This window comes from Chlorocebus sabaeus, chromosome 12, assembly GCF_047675955.1.
Source record: "Chlorocebus sabaeus isolate Y175 chromosome 12, mChlSab1.0.hap1, whole genome shotgun sequence".
In the NCBI taxonomy this organism is placed as follows: Eukaryota; Metazoa; Chordata; class Mammalia; order Primates; family Cercopithecidae; genus Chlorocebus; species Chlorocebus sabaeus.
In genome coordinates, this window is record NC_132915.1 from 109997111 (window position 1) to 110014413 (window position 17303).

General features: G+C 55.6%; 1 protein-coding gene across 2 annotated transcripts in view; it reads right to left on the minus strand.

Moving 5' to 3' along the window:
• Nucleotides 1–17303, minus strand: part of SARDH (sarcosine dehydrogenase) — a 78244-nt gene that overhangs the window by 36655 nt on the left and 24286 nt on the right. For both annotated transcript variants that reach the window (XR_005236614.2, XM_008005754.3), the window contains exons 10-15: nucleotides 16840–16926; nucleotides 16418–16508; nucleotides 12116–12257; nucleotides 9013–9096; nucleotides 6999–7112; nucleotides 133–271 (exon numbers count right to left, since the gene is read on the minus strand). Coding sequence is in view for 1 of the 2 variants with exons in the window: in XM_008005754.3 (XP_008003945.3) it covers nucleotides 133–271; nucleotides 6999–7112; nucleotides 9013–9096; nucleotides 12116–12257; nucleotides 16418–16508; nucleotides 16840–16926 (657 nt within the window). In the remaining variant the exon portion in view is untranslated. The remainder of the gene's footprint in view (nucleotides 1–132; nucleotides 272–6998; nucleotides 7113–9012; nucleotides 9097–12115; nucleotides 12258–16417; nucleotides 16509–16839; nucleotides 16927–17303) is intronic.

A 17303-nucleotide genomic window follows, 5' to 3' on the forward strand; every position in this document is an offset into this window, starting at 1 on the left:
AGGCCAGGTGAGGGCAAGGAGCAGTGTGCTCAGGGTGCCCGAGGGGACAGGATGACTTGCCAGATCATCTCAGTGCCTGTGGCTGTGCCCATGGAGTGACAGGAACATGCCCCCCAACCTCAGACTCCATACCTGGGGGTCGGCTGACATCTGCGGAGAACAGCCAGTCGGCAGCCTTCCTTGCATCCGGTCCCACCAGGTAGAACTTCCCAAAGTAGGACATGTCAAACACAGCGGCAGCCCCTCTGCAGGCCAGACACTCCTTCTTGATCTGAAAAGTTCGAGGGAGGTGCGAATGCCGCGGGGGCCTTTGGGGTGTGCTTCTTCCTCAAGAACGTGGAGAACGGGGGCTCTTTCCAACACACCTGTACTGAGCCTCCCCTCCCTCTCTTCCAGCCCAATCAAGCCCTTCTCAGCTCAGGTGCACACTGTGACACACGCTTCCAAAGCACAGGATATGCTCCCCAGGATAGATTATATGCTAAGCCACAAAACAAGGCTCAATACATTCAAAAAGGTTGAAATCACATCAAGGATGTCCTCTGACCACGATGTAATTAAATTAGAAATCAGTAGCTGAAGAAAAACTGGAAAATTCACAAATAAGTGGAAACTATACAACACACGGCTAAAGAACCAATGGATCAAAGATTCACAAAGGGAATTAGAAGTTACTGCATTAAATGAAAATGAAAGCACAACACAAAACCACTTACGAGATGCAGCTAAAGCGATGCTCACGGAGAAATTTCTGCTTGTATTACAAAAGACGACCTCAAATCAATAGCCTGATCTTCCACTTTGAGGCACCAGAAAAAGAGAATAATTAAACCCAAAGCAAGCAGAAGGAATGAAATGTTAGAACAGAAATAAATAAGAATAGAAAAATAGAAAAATCCAGCAAAACAAAAAGTCAATGTTTTGAAAAGATCAACAACATTGATAAACTTCTAGCTACAGTGACAGAGAAAATGAGAGGACTCAAAGTGCTAAAATCAGGAATGAAAGAGAGGATATCATGCCTACCCTAGAGAAATAAAAGGGATTCTGAGGGAACTCCATGAACAACCGAATGCCAACAGACTAGACACAAAATGGACAAATTCCTAGAAACACACAAATTACTGAAACAGAATGAAGACATGACAAATCTTAATAGAACTAAAACAAAAAAGAGATGGAATTTGTCATTGAAAAATTGTCCACAATCCCAGGTCCAGATGGCTTCCCTGATGAATTTCACCAAACAGTCAAAGAAGAACTAATACCCATTTTTCCCAAACTCTTCCAAAAAATATGAATAGGAAATACTTGCCAATTCACTCTAGGAGGCCAGCATTACCCTGATGCCAAAAGCAGAAAAAAATATTATAAGAAAACTACAGACCAATATTTCTTACAAATATAGACACACACAAAAAAAATCCTCAATAAAACACTAGCAAATCAAATCCAACAACATAGGAAGAGATTACACACCATGATCAATGGGATTGGTCCCAGGAACGTGAGGTTGGTTTAACATTCAAAAATCAATTGATGTAATGCAACATATTAAGAGAACAAAGGACAAAACCATCTGATCCTCCAATAGATACAGAAAAGTATTTGACAAAATTTACCTGTTCATGATAAAAACGCACAACAAACTAGGAATATAAGGGAGCTTCCCTCACCTGATGAAAGACACCTACAAAAATCACATAGCAAACGTGATACTTCATGATGAAAGATCAGGAACAAGACGGGGGTCCATTCTTACCACTCTATTCAACATTGTACTGGAAGCTCTAGCCAGGGCAATTAGGCAGGAAAAGAAAAATAAGAGGCATCCAGATCAGAAAAGAAGAAATAAAAACATCCCTATTTGCCAATTACAGTATCTTGTATATAGGAAATCCTAAGGAATCCACTAAAAAAAAAAAAAACAAAAAACTGCTAGAACTAATAAAATAGTTTAACAAGGTTGCAGGATAGAAGGTCAATATATAAAAACATAACATACAAAAAACTATTGTATTTCTATATTAGCAATGAACAATCTCAAAAGGAAGTTTTAAAAATTCTATTTATAATATCATTAAGATAATAAAATGCTCAGGAATAAATTGAATTTAAAAGTCCAAAACTTATATTCTAAAACCTAAATTTTTTTAAATAAATGAAAGAAGACCTAAATAAGTGGAAAGACATCCCAAGTTCATGAAACAAAAGACTCACTATTGTTGGCCGGGCGCGGTGGCTCAAGCCTGTAATCCCAGCACTTTGGGAGGCCGAGACGGGTGGATCACGAGGTCAGGAGATCAAGACCATCCTGGCTGACACGGTGAAACCCCGTCTCTACTAAAAAATACAAAAAACTGGCCGGGCGAGGTGGCGGGCGCCTGTAGTCCCAGCTACTCGGGAGGCGGAGGCAGGAGAATGGCGTGAACCCGGGAGGCGGAGCTTGCAGTGAGCTGAGATCCAGCCACTGCACTCCAGCCTGGGCGACAGAGCGAGACTCCGTCTCAAAAAAAAAAAAAAAAAAAAAAAAAAAAAGACTCACTATTGTTGAAATGACAATAAACCCCAAACGGATCTACAGACCTAACACAGTTCCTATCAAAGTTCTCAGCTGGTTTCTTTGCAGAAATTGACTAGCCAATCCTAAAATTCATATGGAGATTCAAAGGGGCCAAGAACACTCAAAACAATATTGAAAAGGAAAAATAAAGTTGCAGAATTCACACTTCTTGATTCCAAACTTGCTATTAAAAGACAAAGCTACATAATCAAGACAGTGAGGTACTAAATAAGAATAGACCTACAGATCAGTGGAATAGGACTGAGAGTCCAGCAATAAGCCCTCATCTTTACAGTCAATTGATTTTCAACTAGGGGTGCCAACTAGGGGTGCCAAGACAATTCCAAGGGGAGAGCAATCTTTTCAACAACTGGTGCTGGGCCAACTGGGTAGCCACATGCAAAAGAATGTGGCTGGACCCGACCTCACGCCATGCACAAAAATTAATTTTCATGGACCCTAGACCTAAGTGTAAAAGCGAAGACTGTAAAAGTCTTAGAAGAAAACATAAATGTTTTTTACCTTCGGTTAGGTTCTTAGACATGATACCAAAACCACAAGCGACAAAAGAAAAATATAGAGATGAACTGGACAGCACCAACATTTTAAAAGCGGGAAACAATGCCAGCAAGGAAGAGACAGGACAACCACAGGATGTGGAGAGTGTGTGCACATTACAGATCTGATAAGGGACTTGTATCTAAACTACATAAAAACATTTGCAACCCAACAATAAAAAGACAGTTGGGTGCGGTGGCTCACGCCTGTAATCCCAGCACTTTGGGAGGCCGAGGCAGGCAGATCACCTGAGGTCAGCAGTTCAAGACCAGCCTGGCCAACATGGAGAAACCCCATCTCTATTAAAAATACAAAATTAGCTGGGCATGGTGGTGCACACCTGTGATCCCAGCTACTCGGGAGGCTGAGGCAGCAGCATTGTTTGAACCTGGGAGGAGAAGGTTGCAGTGAGCCGAGATCACGTCATTGCACTCCAGCCTGGGCAACAAGAGTGAAACTCCGTCTCAAATAAGAAGAAGAAGAAGGAGGAGGAGGAGGAGGAGGAGGAGAGGAAAAAGAGGAAGGTGGAGGAGGAGCAAGACAAATAACCCAATTTTAAAAGGGACAAAGGATCTGAACAGACATTTCTCCACAGAATATATGCAAGTGAACAACAGGCCCATGAAAATGTGCTCAACATCATTAGTTGTTCCAGAAATGCAAATCAAAACCATAATGAAATGCCATTTCACACCCACCAGGATGGCTAGAATCAAAAAGTCAGATAATAATGAGTGTTGGCGAGGATGTGGAGACACTGGAACCCTCTTGCACTGTGGTGGGGAATGTAATGTGGTACAGTTACTTTGGAGAACAGTTGGTGTTCCCTCAAAATGTTAAACAGGGATACCACTTGACCCAGGCCTAGTTACACACCCATGAGAAATGATAACATACATGCATATAACACCTGTACATGGATGTTCACAGCAGCACTGCTCGTAGGAATTCAAAAGTGAAAACAACTCCGATGTCCACCAATGGATCAATGGATAAGTAAAATATGATGGGTCCATACAATGGAATATGATTGGGATTAAAAGGAATGAAGTGGCCGGGCCTGGTGGCTCATGCCTGTAATCCCAGCACTTTGGGAGGCCAAGGCAGGTGGATCACCTGAGGTCAGGAGTTCGAGACCAGCCTGGCCAAAACGGCAAAACCCCATCTCTCCTAAAAATACAAAAATTAGTTGGGCGTGGTGGCAGGTGCCTGTAATCCCAGCTACTTGGGAGGCTGAGGCAGGAGAATTGCTTGAACCTGGGAGGTGGAGGTTGCAGTGAGCCGAGAGCACACCACGGCACTCCAGCCTGGGCAACAGAGCAAGACTCCATCTCAAAAAAAAAAAAAAAGAGGAATGAAATGCTGACACACACTACAACATGGATGTACCCTGAGACTATCACACTAAGCGGAAGAAGTTGGTCACAAAAGGACACATAGTTTATGATTCTACTTGTGTGAAATGTACAAACTAGATATATCTACAGAGACAGAAAGTAGAGCAGGGTTGCCCTGGGTTAGGGATAGGGCAGGGTATGGGGTATCTTTTTTTGCTGGGAGATCAAAACGTTCTAAAACTAGATCGTGGTGATGGTTGCACAACTCTGTGAACTCACTAAACAACGTTGAGTTGTACCCTTTAAATGAATAAATTATACAGTATGTGAATTAGATCTCGATAAAGCTGTTTTTTTAAAAATACACACACACACACACCCCATCACTCCCTATTTCCTTCCCTAGATTTACAAATGCCTGGGTGAGATTTTCAGAGTCTTCTGTTCTTCACTGTATTTTCTACTTGGTCTTCCCCTTCAGGGCTCAACATGCCCCCCTGCTGAGCAGATGTGCCCACCTCATTGTTATTATGGGAAAAAAATAACCATGACAGCAACAACCACAGCTTCCCGAACAGTTGCAGTGTGTCGGGAAGCTGTTTCATCTCCTTCCAAACTCCCTATGAGTTTCCACGAGGGAACTCATATTACCCCTCATGCACTCAGGGAGGCCAGGGATGGTGGCACAGCCGGGCAGTGGCAGAGCTACAGTCCAGCCAGGCTGTGCAGGGGTGCACTGACCCTGACAGTTGGTCACGCAGAACCCTGCCCAGGTCCGCATTCAGTGATGCCTCATTGGCGGACTGGATTGAAATCAGCCTTGGAGAAAGTATTTACATCAGGGAAATTGGCCAGTGCTGCAGAGCCAGCTTCCTCCCGTCTGCCCTAGAGAGCTGGTTGTTAAGCTGTTACCAGCACACCACTGGGACCGTCTGCCTCCTGAGCTCTCCATGGCTTCTCCAGCCCCGACAGGCATCACTGTCCTTCAGGACAGGGCTCCCCTTTGTTGGTTTCTGCTGTACCTTTGCTGATGCCACGGGGGCTGCAGACCAAAACCCTCAGCAGTCTCCCGCACTGGGCTCCTCTAGCGGGCCGGGGAAGCTGCCAGCGCCAAGAACAAGCACGCGTTTCGTGCTTTAGGACGGCTTCAGGCATGTTTGCGGAGGCTGGATGAAGCCACAAAGCCAAGTTGGCATCTCCCCCGAGCTCCCACATCCTCGAGGGCCAGAGTCCCACAGGCTTTAGAAGCTGTGGGTGCGGAGGTGCCAGACGGAGCCCCGAGCACTCGCCGGGAGGCAGCGACGAGGGACTCGGGCACTGAGCCGGCCCTGCTGCTCGGGCGTTTCATGACACTCACGCCTCCTCCTTCCTGTAGGAGCCCCCTCTTCCGACGCCTTGAACAGATGTTCTGCCACTAGAGCAAGCTTTGGGGGAGATGGTGGAAATGAACGGTTTCTTCCCTTCGGGACTGGCTACAGAACCCAGTGTGGGACCCAGTGGGACCCTTGTTCAAAGACCATGAAGAATGTCAAGGCACTGACAGCAAAGCATGAACCCAAGCTGGGCCCTTCAAGGCAACAGGCGACCCCAGGGTCAGACCTTACCGAAGCCAGGCTTGTGACTGTCCCAGAGACCCCAGGAAGGAACCCCCTCATGGATGCCTCCTAAGCTGTCCCTGGGCTCTGAGACTCTGGGCTCAGGCCTGGGCTCTGCTCCTATGTCAGATTTGCAGTGAGATGTCACGCGTCTCCCTGGGGTGGCACAGGGAAAAGAGCTGTGCTCCACCTGTGAGCACTTGACCACACGGCTGGGCAGGCCAGGGCAGACGCTGGCCTCGCTCCTTCCGGGACAGCTGCCAGAGAGAACGCCCCTATGTGGTGCAGGCTGCTGCAGGGGAGAGGATCCCCAAGACTCCTCACCTCCACCCCCTGCATGTGGGAGCCAGGTCCCCAGGCAGGGGCAACAGGCTGCCAGCTGCCCTGTGTGACCAGCCTCGCCTGCCCACTTTGGAGCAAGAGGAACAGCAAGCAGACTCCAGGCCACGGCCCTCCCGGCTCTGGTTCCCTCTGCTTGTCTCTTGCAGGGGCCCATATGGGGCCTGATGCCCAGGAGCCTCTGCTCACCTTGTCCTGGCTCTGCTCTGCACTGGCTTCCGGGAAGGAGAAACCCCTTCCCCCTCCACATCTCATGCCAGCCTCAGAGCAGCTCCGGAGAGCGGGAGGGGGAGGCTCAGAGCGGTGCAGCCCCGCCGGGCCCCAGCCCGTAGTCTCAGCCCCCACCTCACCCCATCCCCAGCAGCACCACTTCCGCTCAGGCCTGGCTGCTGGCAAAATCTCGGTACAGAGGGAGGAGCGGGGAGAGGAAAACGCATGATTCCTCCTCAAAATGGAGTCAGCCGAAAAAAGCATGAATGCCGAGCCTGAAGAGACTCCTGTGGGAGGGGAGCCCCTGCAGGGCCAGACTAGGGCCTGCGCGATGGGAGGCTCATCTGAGGGACAGGGAGAGAGACGGACCCCCGCAGTGGACCCCCAGCTACGCACCGTGTCCTGGTGGGGTGGGAAGTCGAAGGTGTACTCGTCCGCCAGCAGCCTGCGGTAGGCGTAGTCCTCGTGCGCGTGGCTCCCGTAAGCCCCGTAGTAGTCGTACTCGAGGACCTGGGAAGAAAAGACGTGGTCCTCAGCCTCCCTCTCTGGTCCTTCCTGGCTTCCCTCCCCAGAGCGGGGTCCTGCTGGGGCTGTGATGGAGACAGGCCTGGCCCTGCCCTCGGAGAGCCCTGCAGTAAGTGCCAGTGTGTTGTGGACACGGGCAGGGGGCTCCCATGAGGTTCAGGCAAAACAGCAGCACAAAGGAGGCAGCAGGGTTCCCTGGTGGGTCCGAGAGCCCAGCCAGGGCCCAGGAGGCTGGAGGAGAAGCTGGATGTACCCAAGGTGGGGAATGACAGGGAGAAGCGGTTACTCAGGACCTCAGCCAGGGCTGCTCCCTGGAGCCACCGCAATCCCAGGCCCAGCTCCTGCTCTGGGCCAGGCCCTGCGGGAAGTGCCTTATGCTCCTACCAGGGGTGCCTCTTTCTACAGATGAGGAAACTGAGGCGCAGAGAAGTTACATCTCGCCCAAGGGCACAGACAAGTCCCAGACAGGGCAGTGGCATGAAGCCAGGCAGGTGTGTGGGCTCCAGAGTCCAGCTCCTCTGCCATGGCCCTGGCCTCCCTGGGATCTGCCTCTCTCTCAGACGCCCCACAGCCCCATGCCCCTCCCTGGCCTCTGCTCCTGCAGAAAATCCCCCACTGCCCTCCTAACTGCCAGCACGGCACAGCTGTGAATGCAGGTGCGGGCAATTCTGGCCTCCCAGGGCCGCCAGCCCTGCCCGCCCGCCCAAGCCTCACTTCCTCTTCATACACAGGTGGGAGCCAGTGTGAGGTTGTAAAGGAGTAAGGCTTTGCTGGTATCTCTGTGTGGAGTCCCCTCCCTCCCCAGCAGGGACATCGCACCCACTGCAGCCCTGCCAAGGTGTCCTGGACACCCAGGCTGGCTCCCGGGTAGGGGTGCAAAATCTGCCCATCTTGGGACCTGGGGCGTGTTCCTGACTCTCCTCTCCTCTTCTTGCCCAAGGACAGGGGAGAGGGGCTTCCAGGGCCAGATCTGACTGGAACACAGTGGGCTGCGCTTTAAGAAAGGGTCTGCCCAGACCCCTCCTCCCCGCAGGGTTTATGAGGACTGCATGTCCCCAGGGGCCAGCAGGAGAAGAGACGATGACCGGCAAGACTCTGACCCCACAGCCAAGGCCCCATTAGCCAGCTCTGGCTCCCGTCTCCCCTCCAGATGCCCTGGAGCTCTGGAACCTGTCCTGGGCTGTGGGTTGCCGTGGGGATGGAAGGTGGGTGCACCAGAGGGGACTGGTGAGACGCAACCCCGGGAAGGGGATTTTGATTTCTGTAAATCTAGATCAAATGCTACCCCTCAGCTGGCCTTAAGGCCTCGCATCGCCTGCTCCCCAGTGCCTGGGTCCCAGGTTTCACAGCAGGACTGCCTTTGTTCCTCTCTCTCTCAGGACCCAGGTCCCTGGGAGGCCCCAGAGGACGCCCAGAGTCCAGGCCACTGTGAAACCTCCACTGGGAAACGGAGCACTCTGGGTGCATGAACCCTCCTACTGCCCGCCCTCCTACGGACATAAACCAACCGTCGGAGCGGCCAAAAATAGACGCACAGAATTAGAAGAAGACGCTCCATTCCTCCTGCAACCTGAGGGAGTCTTATTGCTGTCTCCCCACCGCGGGACACCCCTTCTGCTCTGCCCACAGCCCTTACCACTTAGGCCACGGAAGGCCTGGCGGTGGCGGACGAGGAGTGGGGTCTGCGTGAATGGCACAAAGAATGCACCGAGCCTTGGGGGCAGGTCGGTGGGGCTCGGCTTCCCGTGTGCAGAATAACTGATCACAACAGTGGAGCCACCTGGGGAGGCGGGGTACGCGGAGGGGCAAGGAGGGATACGCAGAGGGGCAAGGGGGTTGACACGGCAGGGCCTCCCAGCAGAACAGCCCAGCAGGCGCTACTCACTGGAGCTGGGCCTTGGGGATGAAACCATCCCGGTCGCTCCCAGCCATGCCGCTCCTGGAACACGCAGCCTTGTCCAAGGAGTTCCTGAGCAGGAATGGGGAACAGGCACCTGTCACAAAGGGCCAGATACCCCTGCACAGGGCAGAGTGCCACATCCACGACTTTACCCAAGGTGTGGAGAGCAAGGAGGCCCCGACTCTTAGAACCAGGTCCCCAGCCCAGTGTTTGCAGCTACCCTCACTGCTTCACCCTGAGAACCCTATCTATAGAATTACCACCTGCCCCGATCTGCCCTTGCCCCCAAAACCCCAGCTATAGAATTATCTGCCCTGATCGGCCCTTGCCTCAGGAATCTCATCTATAGACTTACCACCTGCCCCATCTGCCCTCACCCTGAGAACCTCCATCTGCAGAATTATCGCCTTCCCCTATCTGCCCTCGTCCTGAGAACCCCCATCTATAGAATAGCACCTGCCCCATCTGCCCTGGCCCCGATAACCCTCATCTGTAGAATTACCACCTGCCTTGATCTGCCCTTGCCCTGAGAACCCTCCTCTGTAGAATTACCATCTGCTAAGGACGGAATCCCATCCCCACATAAATTCGTATGTCAAAGCCCTAACCCCGACGTGACTGTAATTGGAGATGAGATCTTTAGGTTAAGTGAAATCATCAGGGTGGATCCTAAGCCCATACAGCTGGAGCCCTTATAGGAGGAGGAAGTGACGCCAGGGCCCTCTCCCCGCTGCATGAGGACAGTGAGAAGGTGGCCGACGACGAGCCAGGAAAGCCCTCTCCAGGAAGCCATCGGCCAACACCTTGATCTTGGACCTCCTAGTCTCCAGAAATGTGAGAAGAAAAGGTCTGTTGAAGCCTCCCCGCCGTGGCCTTTTGCTGTAGCTGCCCTCGCGGAAAGATGCACCATACGGCCCAGCAGTTCCACTCCCAAGTACGCACAAGAGAACCGAGAGGAGGGTTGCAAACAAATTCTGTTCACGCATGTTCACTGAGCTCTATGCACAACCACCAAACGGGAGAGAACCCACGTGGCCCTCAGCTGATGAGTGAATCAAGAAAGCAGGTCTGACTACACCGTGGAATATTATTCAGCCATAAAAAGCAACGGAATTTGGACACGTTTTATGACACGGATGAACCTTGAAAACATGCTCAAGGAATGAAGCCGGACACAAAAGGTCACGTATTGGATGATTCCCTGCATACGAAGTGACCTGAACAGGCAAATCCATAGAGACCGAAAGCAGCTTAGTGGTTGCCAGGGCTGGCGGGAGGGAGATGGGGAAGGGCTGTTTACGGGGGATGGTGTTTCCCTGTGGGGTGATGAGCATGTTCTGGAACTGGATAGTGGAAATGGTTGCACAGCACTGCAAATGCACTTCATACCACTGAATTATACACTTTAGAGCAGTTAAAATGGCTCATTTCGAGATCTGCCTACTTAATCACAACAACGAATGCAATGAACACACTAGAGAAACAGAGTGGGAGATTTCTTTAAAAATAAATTTGGTTTGGGAAAAAAAAGAATACGCACTCTCGGGTTTGGAAGGGCCCCTGCCCAGGGGCCACCCCCTCTGACTGGAATGAGGACCCAAGCCCAGGGCTGAGAGGGCCTCAGGGGCCGCATCTGGTTCCAGATGGGCAGCTGAGGGCCTGTCCCAATGGCACCTGCCCTCCCCTCCACCCCCGAGGTGCTGAGAAGGAGGGGGCACGCCCAAGGCCACAGCATCCATCAGTGACATGGACATGTCCTCCCTGCCCACCTGGAATTCCGAGGGGGCAGCAATTGAGGGCACAAGATCCACCCACCCCTCAGTGAACAATGGGGACATCCCATGGGCCACCTTTCCAAGGAGGGAAAGTGTTCATCTCAAGAGCCCATTAAAAGAGGGCAGGCTCCCCTCTTTATAAAAGAAAGAAAAACAAGTGGCTGTCAAGTGTCGCAAGAAGGCTGCTAACTAAGAAGGGAAGTCGAGGCGTGGGTGAACGAAGATTTCCCTGGGGGGCAGGGGCGTGCTTCAGCCCTTGCCAAGTTTCTTTGGTAGAGCTGCTCAGTTCTGAGGAATTCGTCTGAGCTGACTGCAAGGGGAGCAAACCCTGCATCCACCCAGGGCGGCTTCTGAACTGTCAGGACGGGCAAGGGGGTGATTACTGATCATAGGCCTGGGGACACGCTAGGGAGACCCCAGGGCCATGTGTGGCCTCAGATCGTAGCTGGTCCACCAAGCCAGACCAAAGGGCCAGGGCAGTCTGGGAGCCAGCCCTCTGACCACTCTGGGCTCTCCCCAGGAGGTGCAGCTAATACTGGGATCTCTCATGGGGCCAGACACTGGAGTCTCAGGTGAGGGAGGCCCCTTCTCCAGTTTAAACGCCACCTGCTTCCTGAGCCTGCCCTCTTGCCTCCCCGCCTATCCATGGGTTCAGTAATCATCCCCCAATCACCCCAGTGCTCAGGACATAGCCCCTGTACCCCAGCAAGCAAAGCGTCCAGCACGAGATGGCCGGGGAGGGGGAAGGAATGGAGACAGGGCCTGGGAGTGCAGGGAAGGAGCTCCTGGGTCTTTGGGGACCCAGGGGAGGGCACAGGGGCAGACCTGAGAAAGGGGCACCTGACAGTGGGTTTCACTGAATGGGTGGGTTGGAGCTCACCAGGGTAGAAGAGCCTCTGCAGCAGACTCTACAAGCAGGAGCCCCTCTCCCACGTATGCCGTGTGCTGGCTGCTCCCCCCACATATGGCTGCATACACCCACAAGACCCCACCCCCCAGGACCCCTGCCCTGTTGGCGTTGCTGCCAGCAGTTGGCGGGGGGCGGTTCCTGGGTGCATGTTCCTGCTTCTCCACTAGAACGGAAGCCCCCTGGGTGGGAGGGAGCCGTTTCCACTTTATTCCCTAACGTCCCCGGCCCTGAGTGCTGCGCCCAACACATGGGGGTGCCGAGTTACTACCTGGGGAATGACAGACACCTTGTCACCGCGCCTGACCTGCGGTTGGGGTATGCCTTGTATTTTCTGCCATCCTGCCGCCCTGAGGACGTCCCAGACCCTAGCTGCCGGCCCCCAGCAGGCGCTGTAGAGCGTCACCTCGTGCAGCGGGTCTCTCCTCACGTTGCGCCCGGCCAGCGGCTCATCGTGGGGGAAGACCACGGAGTAGTTCTTGGCGTAGGACTCATGGCTTCGCTCTCGGATCCAGCGGGGGTGGTCGGTGAGCGAGTGATGGAAGCGCCTGCCGCAGACAGGGGCACGGGTCACTGCTTTGGGGACGGCCCGTCAGGGAAGGGCTGCCCTAGGACCCAGGGCAAGCCTGGACCCTGGACCCCCCGACCAGAGTCCCCTTTGTGGCTCAGCATTGAGCGGGCCCCCGACTCTCCATTCGCCTCACACCTGGGTGAGCCTGGCTTTCTCCCCCAGAGTCACCCCACCCCGGTGGCCCTCAGTGAGTGGGCACTGCGGACAGAGGGTCCAGCCGAGGCTCTCATCCCCCACGGGGGCATAGGGCTCCGGCCTTGCTCTCCACGCATTGCTGTCTGCTGCCTGGGTTCCAGCGCTGGGGAGCCGTGGCACCCTCCCCCATGACTGCAGAGGGGGCAGCCCCTGGGAGGGGTGGGCTTAAAATCCCAGAATGCTCTGGGGAGGGTCCATATAAAGGGTCTTTAAAGTTTAGCCTGGTAATGCATCAGAACACCAGTGTCCCCCTCATCGGCAAGAGACCCCCCTTTCCACCCACCAGCAGGGGAGTGGGGGCAAGGGTGGCCGCCTGTCCCATCAGGACCCCCCAAGTCTGTGATTCCAAAGCTGGGCCTCGTCTGTGGGTCGGACCAGGGACCCAAGAGGTGCAGAGTCTCTGGGGCGAATCTCAGCTGTGTCTGGGGAGCAGCTGCAGAATCCAGCCCCTGGGACCAGAGAGGATGCGGCTGCCATAGTTTTAGGTTTGTTCCTTCGAGGCTGGGGACCGTGTGCAGCCACTGCAGCCCCTGGTGGTGTCCAGCGCCAGCCCAGCGGGCCCCACGCTATTTCTCATGGAGCTATGGAGCTCTGTGGCCACACCTGTGGCCTAGGCCTCTGCTGCCCCTGAGTGGGCAGAGTGGCCAGTGCCCCACGGCTTGTTCCCTGGTCCCCTCAGACCAGCCGCCGCTCCCGAATCAGACAGTGTGGAGCTGCTGGCTGGAGTGAGACCTGGGCCCAGCTACATCAGGGCCCTGCAGCCGCCCCCCACGCACAAACCTCCCTCTCAGCCCCCGGCTTTCCCAGGGCCCCGCCTCCCCCTCATGCTCCACCTGCTGGAACCTCACTCATCACTCAAGACCTGCCTCAGGTGCCACATCAGAGGCGTTTCTGTCCTCAGTGGCACCTGTCAGAGCTGATTCTTAGTCTGCACGTAATTCTAGCAAGCAGGATTTTCTGATCTGGACAGGTGGAGAGTAGAGGTGCAGACGTGAGGATTATTATTAATGATATTATCATTAACAGCTGCTGTTGCTCATGACCCCCCAGCGCCAGCGCAGGCCCAGAGCTGAGCGCTGCCGCGGGAGGAAATCCCTGTCTGTCCGCAGAGCTGCCTGCTGCACGGGACCCAAGGTTAACTCTATCACGTGAGAGGGAAACTGAGGCTCGGAAGGGTCTCACAGGTGTTCACGGTCACACGGCAAGGCCTCGGCAAAGCCAGCCCACACCTGTGCCGGGCTACGCTGACCAGGAGCTGAAGGAGGGAGTGATGGAGCCGGTGAGGGTCTGGGAGGATTCCTGGGGGCAGCAGCGAGGTGCACGTCGAGTGGCAGGTGCAGTGAGTGATGTACAGGGGCCCAGCTGCCAGTTCTGCCTGTGAGTAAGTGGGCAGAGGGACCAGGCGGGCCCGGGCCACCCTCTTCACTTAAATAAAGAGCTACTGTTCCCTGGCTCACCCGGTCCCCAAGGAATTTCCCTGAAAACACAGCCCAGCCTACATTCTGGCTCTGCCTCTGTTGGGTACTGGGCCAAGCGTCCACACGCATGAGCCTCAAGTGCACTCCAAGAGGGTGGTACATTGTTCCCATTTTCCAGATGGCAAAACTGAGGCTCAGAGAAGAGGAGGGACTGACCAAGGGCCATGCAGCTGACAGATGTGGGGCTGGGGTGACTGCCTCTTATCTGATCTCAAAGGGAACTCACGCGCAGGGCAGCTGCCACGGCCTGGAAGCTGCGTGGTGCCCGGCCAGCCCTGGGACCCTCATGCATAGCCTGGAGCCCAGACAGGCCCTGGACCCGGGGAGGGCTCTGGCTGCCTGGCCTCCCGGGACACCCCCTCGCTGTGCGTGTCTCCCATGTGTAAGATGAAGGACGACCCAGGCGTGTTCTGGCTCTGGCCTGAGGGGAGCAATCGGGAGTCTCTGGGCAGGGGAAAGCTCCGTTCTGGTGCCGGCGTGCTCTGTTCACTTTCTTTTCTGGGTCTTTCAACGACTCTCAGGCACCTCCTTCCTCTCCTTGCTGTGTCTCTCTCCCGAGGGTCTGTGTCTTGTGTCTGTCCCCCGGCACAGGCCCGAGGTAGCAGAGCATCACATGAGTGCTACAGTCCCTGGGGGCCGGCGGCTGGTCCTGCTGGTGGCAGCTGTCCACTCTGGCACACGGAAGGGGTTTGGAGGCCCCACAACAGTGACGGCTGGGCTGAGGAAGGCATTAGCCTATGTGTCCTGGGTGCCACCAGCCAGGCTGCTTGGCAGGGGTCTGGGACCAACAGGGTGGGTGCTCCTCCCCCTGCTGCACTCCAGCTCTCAGGGGCTCCCCACCTGTCCCCTTGGCTCCCAGCCCCAGAGTAGCCCATGGCACACTCCCACCAAAGTCCCAGTGATGGAAGGAAGACAGCTGACCCAGGGAGGCACAGGCCTGTTCCCAACTTGCCAGGGGCCGCCTCAGGGCCTCTGCCAGCCCATGAGCAAACATCCTGCCTGCTGAGTGCGGGACGAGGCCCCGGGTCAGGAGCTGGGCAGGCTGGGCAGATCCATTTTGCAGCCAAGGACACAGAGGCACAGAGAGGACACACAGTGCCACTGGGTGGAACCCTGGCTGGTCGGGTTCCAGAGCTGGAGTCCCCAAGGGAGGCCAGGGCACGAGGACTGACCACCTGGGGAGGGAGCTGGGTCCCTACCTGGCTCTGGTTCAAAAGTCGGGTGACTTCAGGGAAGTCACCTCCATTTTGCTGTTTGTAGCACGGGGGACCTGAACTGGCCCTTCCTTGAAGTCCTTTACAGCTTTCTCATTTCTGGAACATTCCTCTCTTGGGAGAGTACAGAGGCACAGGCCCAGATGGGCTCTGAGTCAGCCAGAGGAGGCTTCACTGTGTCAGGCGCCATGGAGGGGTTGGCAACTGGGGGACCTCAGTGTAACTGTCTGTCTCCGTGGGGTCAGACATTCCCCCTGACAGTGGGTGTAATGTCCTCATCAGGCCAGAAAGGACTAGGTCAGCAGAGGTGAGGGGCACACTGAGCTGAGCCAGGCCTTCTGCCTCTGGAGCCCACCCCACCTACTGCCTCCCCAGGGAGGCCGTCCACCGGCAGCAGCCAGGAGCAGAGTGGACTGGAGAGACCTGGAGGCCGGCCTCCCTCCACGCGGCCCTGCTTCGCCACCCCTCAATGCATGGGCTGTGGCCTGGGCCACAGGCCCTGCTGTGTGGGTGGGAGAGGCCACCGCCACAGGGATGAGACACAGGAAGAGCCTCTCTCCTTGCTGGGGAGCGCCTGCACCACTGTCCTGTGCTCTGCAAGAGATGGCCGTGACTGGCAGAAGGCCATCGGGATAGGCCGCCGTCACCGATTCTGGCTGTCAGCACCCCGGTCCATGCCTCAGCTGGGGATGACTTAGCGTTCCCGTGTGCGGACCCCATGCCGGGCGCCTCACCAGCACAAATGTCCTCCCTGCTCCCGAAACCTCTGCAGCCCCTCCCCACCACCCTGCGTTACAGACGAGGAAGTGGCTTGCACCAGGTCTCATTCCTGGCCGCTTTGTCAGTGTACGATTGAACGGGACAGCCAGGGCTGCCTGGGTACAAGCCGCGGCACGCACAGTCAACACAATTTTCCCAGCTCAGCCCTGCTCCCTCCTGCCCCCAGGCCTCGGTCTCCCCATCTGTGAGGGGATGATGCCATCCCACTGATGACTCCCGAGCTGTCCAGGGGCTCAGGCAGGACCCTGGGACAAGAGATCTTGGAAGCTGTAAAGGGGCGTGGACCTGCCCCCCGGCCACCCCCTCAGCACTGCCCACCTTCTGCTGGTGGTCTTCCTCCCTCCCTGCTGCCTCTTCCAGGAAGCCACCTGGATTTCAGGGAAGGCCCCTTTCTAAGTAGCCCTCGCTGTTTACCCCACCCCCCCTCTCCTGAGTGGCGGGCCCTGCCCTTAGGTTCCAGTGGACCTTACCTGATGTCATAGCCATACATGTCCTTCTCCGGGCGCCCATGGATGATCCAGTGGGCCAGCTCCTGTCCACAGCCGCCACCCAGCATCATTCCTGGCAGGAAGAGAAGTGCAGGGCTGCGGTCTGCCCCCCAGGGTCCCCCACCCATGTCCAATCCCATGCCCCCATCTCCACGGACAGCACAGACACTCCAAGCCCCGCTCTCCCCAAACCTGGGGTGCTGCACGCCTCCCGACTGGACTGCTGCTGGACTGGACCCTGGCAGAGGTGCACTCTCTGGGGAGCAGGAGCGGCTGAACTCCCCAGCCTCTCTTGTCCCCACCACTGTCGGCGGCCACAGTGCTCCTGTGCCCACCTCCCCCAGAGCTCTGGGAATGGCAGGACCACCCTCTTGGGGACCAGGAGGACTGCTGCCCGGACTCACCTGCGCTGTTGAAGCCGCAGCCCAGGAAGAACCCTCGGAGCTCAGGTGCCTCCCCCATCAGGGGCTTGTGGTCGGGCGTGAAGGATTCTGAAAGGGAGAGAGAGGCCCAGAGTCCCTTGCAGTGCACGCACTCTTGGGGTGGGGTCTTCGTGGAGAGCAGTGATCAGGCAGGGGTCTGCAGGTGCCCCTCCCCTCAAACCCTCTCCCTCCTCTAGGCCCTGTTCAGTGCCACTTCCTCATGGGGGCCTCCCCGCTGGCTCCTGCCCTTGTTCTCCGAGCCCCTCCATGTGTGCTGCTAGAACCAGCAGACGGCGACCTGGCTGGGTTCTGCCTGGTGGGGTCTGGCTCTGTCTTGTGACCTTTGTCCTGCCTACAAGGAGCCCTTCTCTGACCCTGGAGACCACGCCACGGCTCCCCCACTGCACCCGCGTCCTGCTGTGTCCCTGCCAGAGACTGGTCACTCC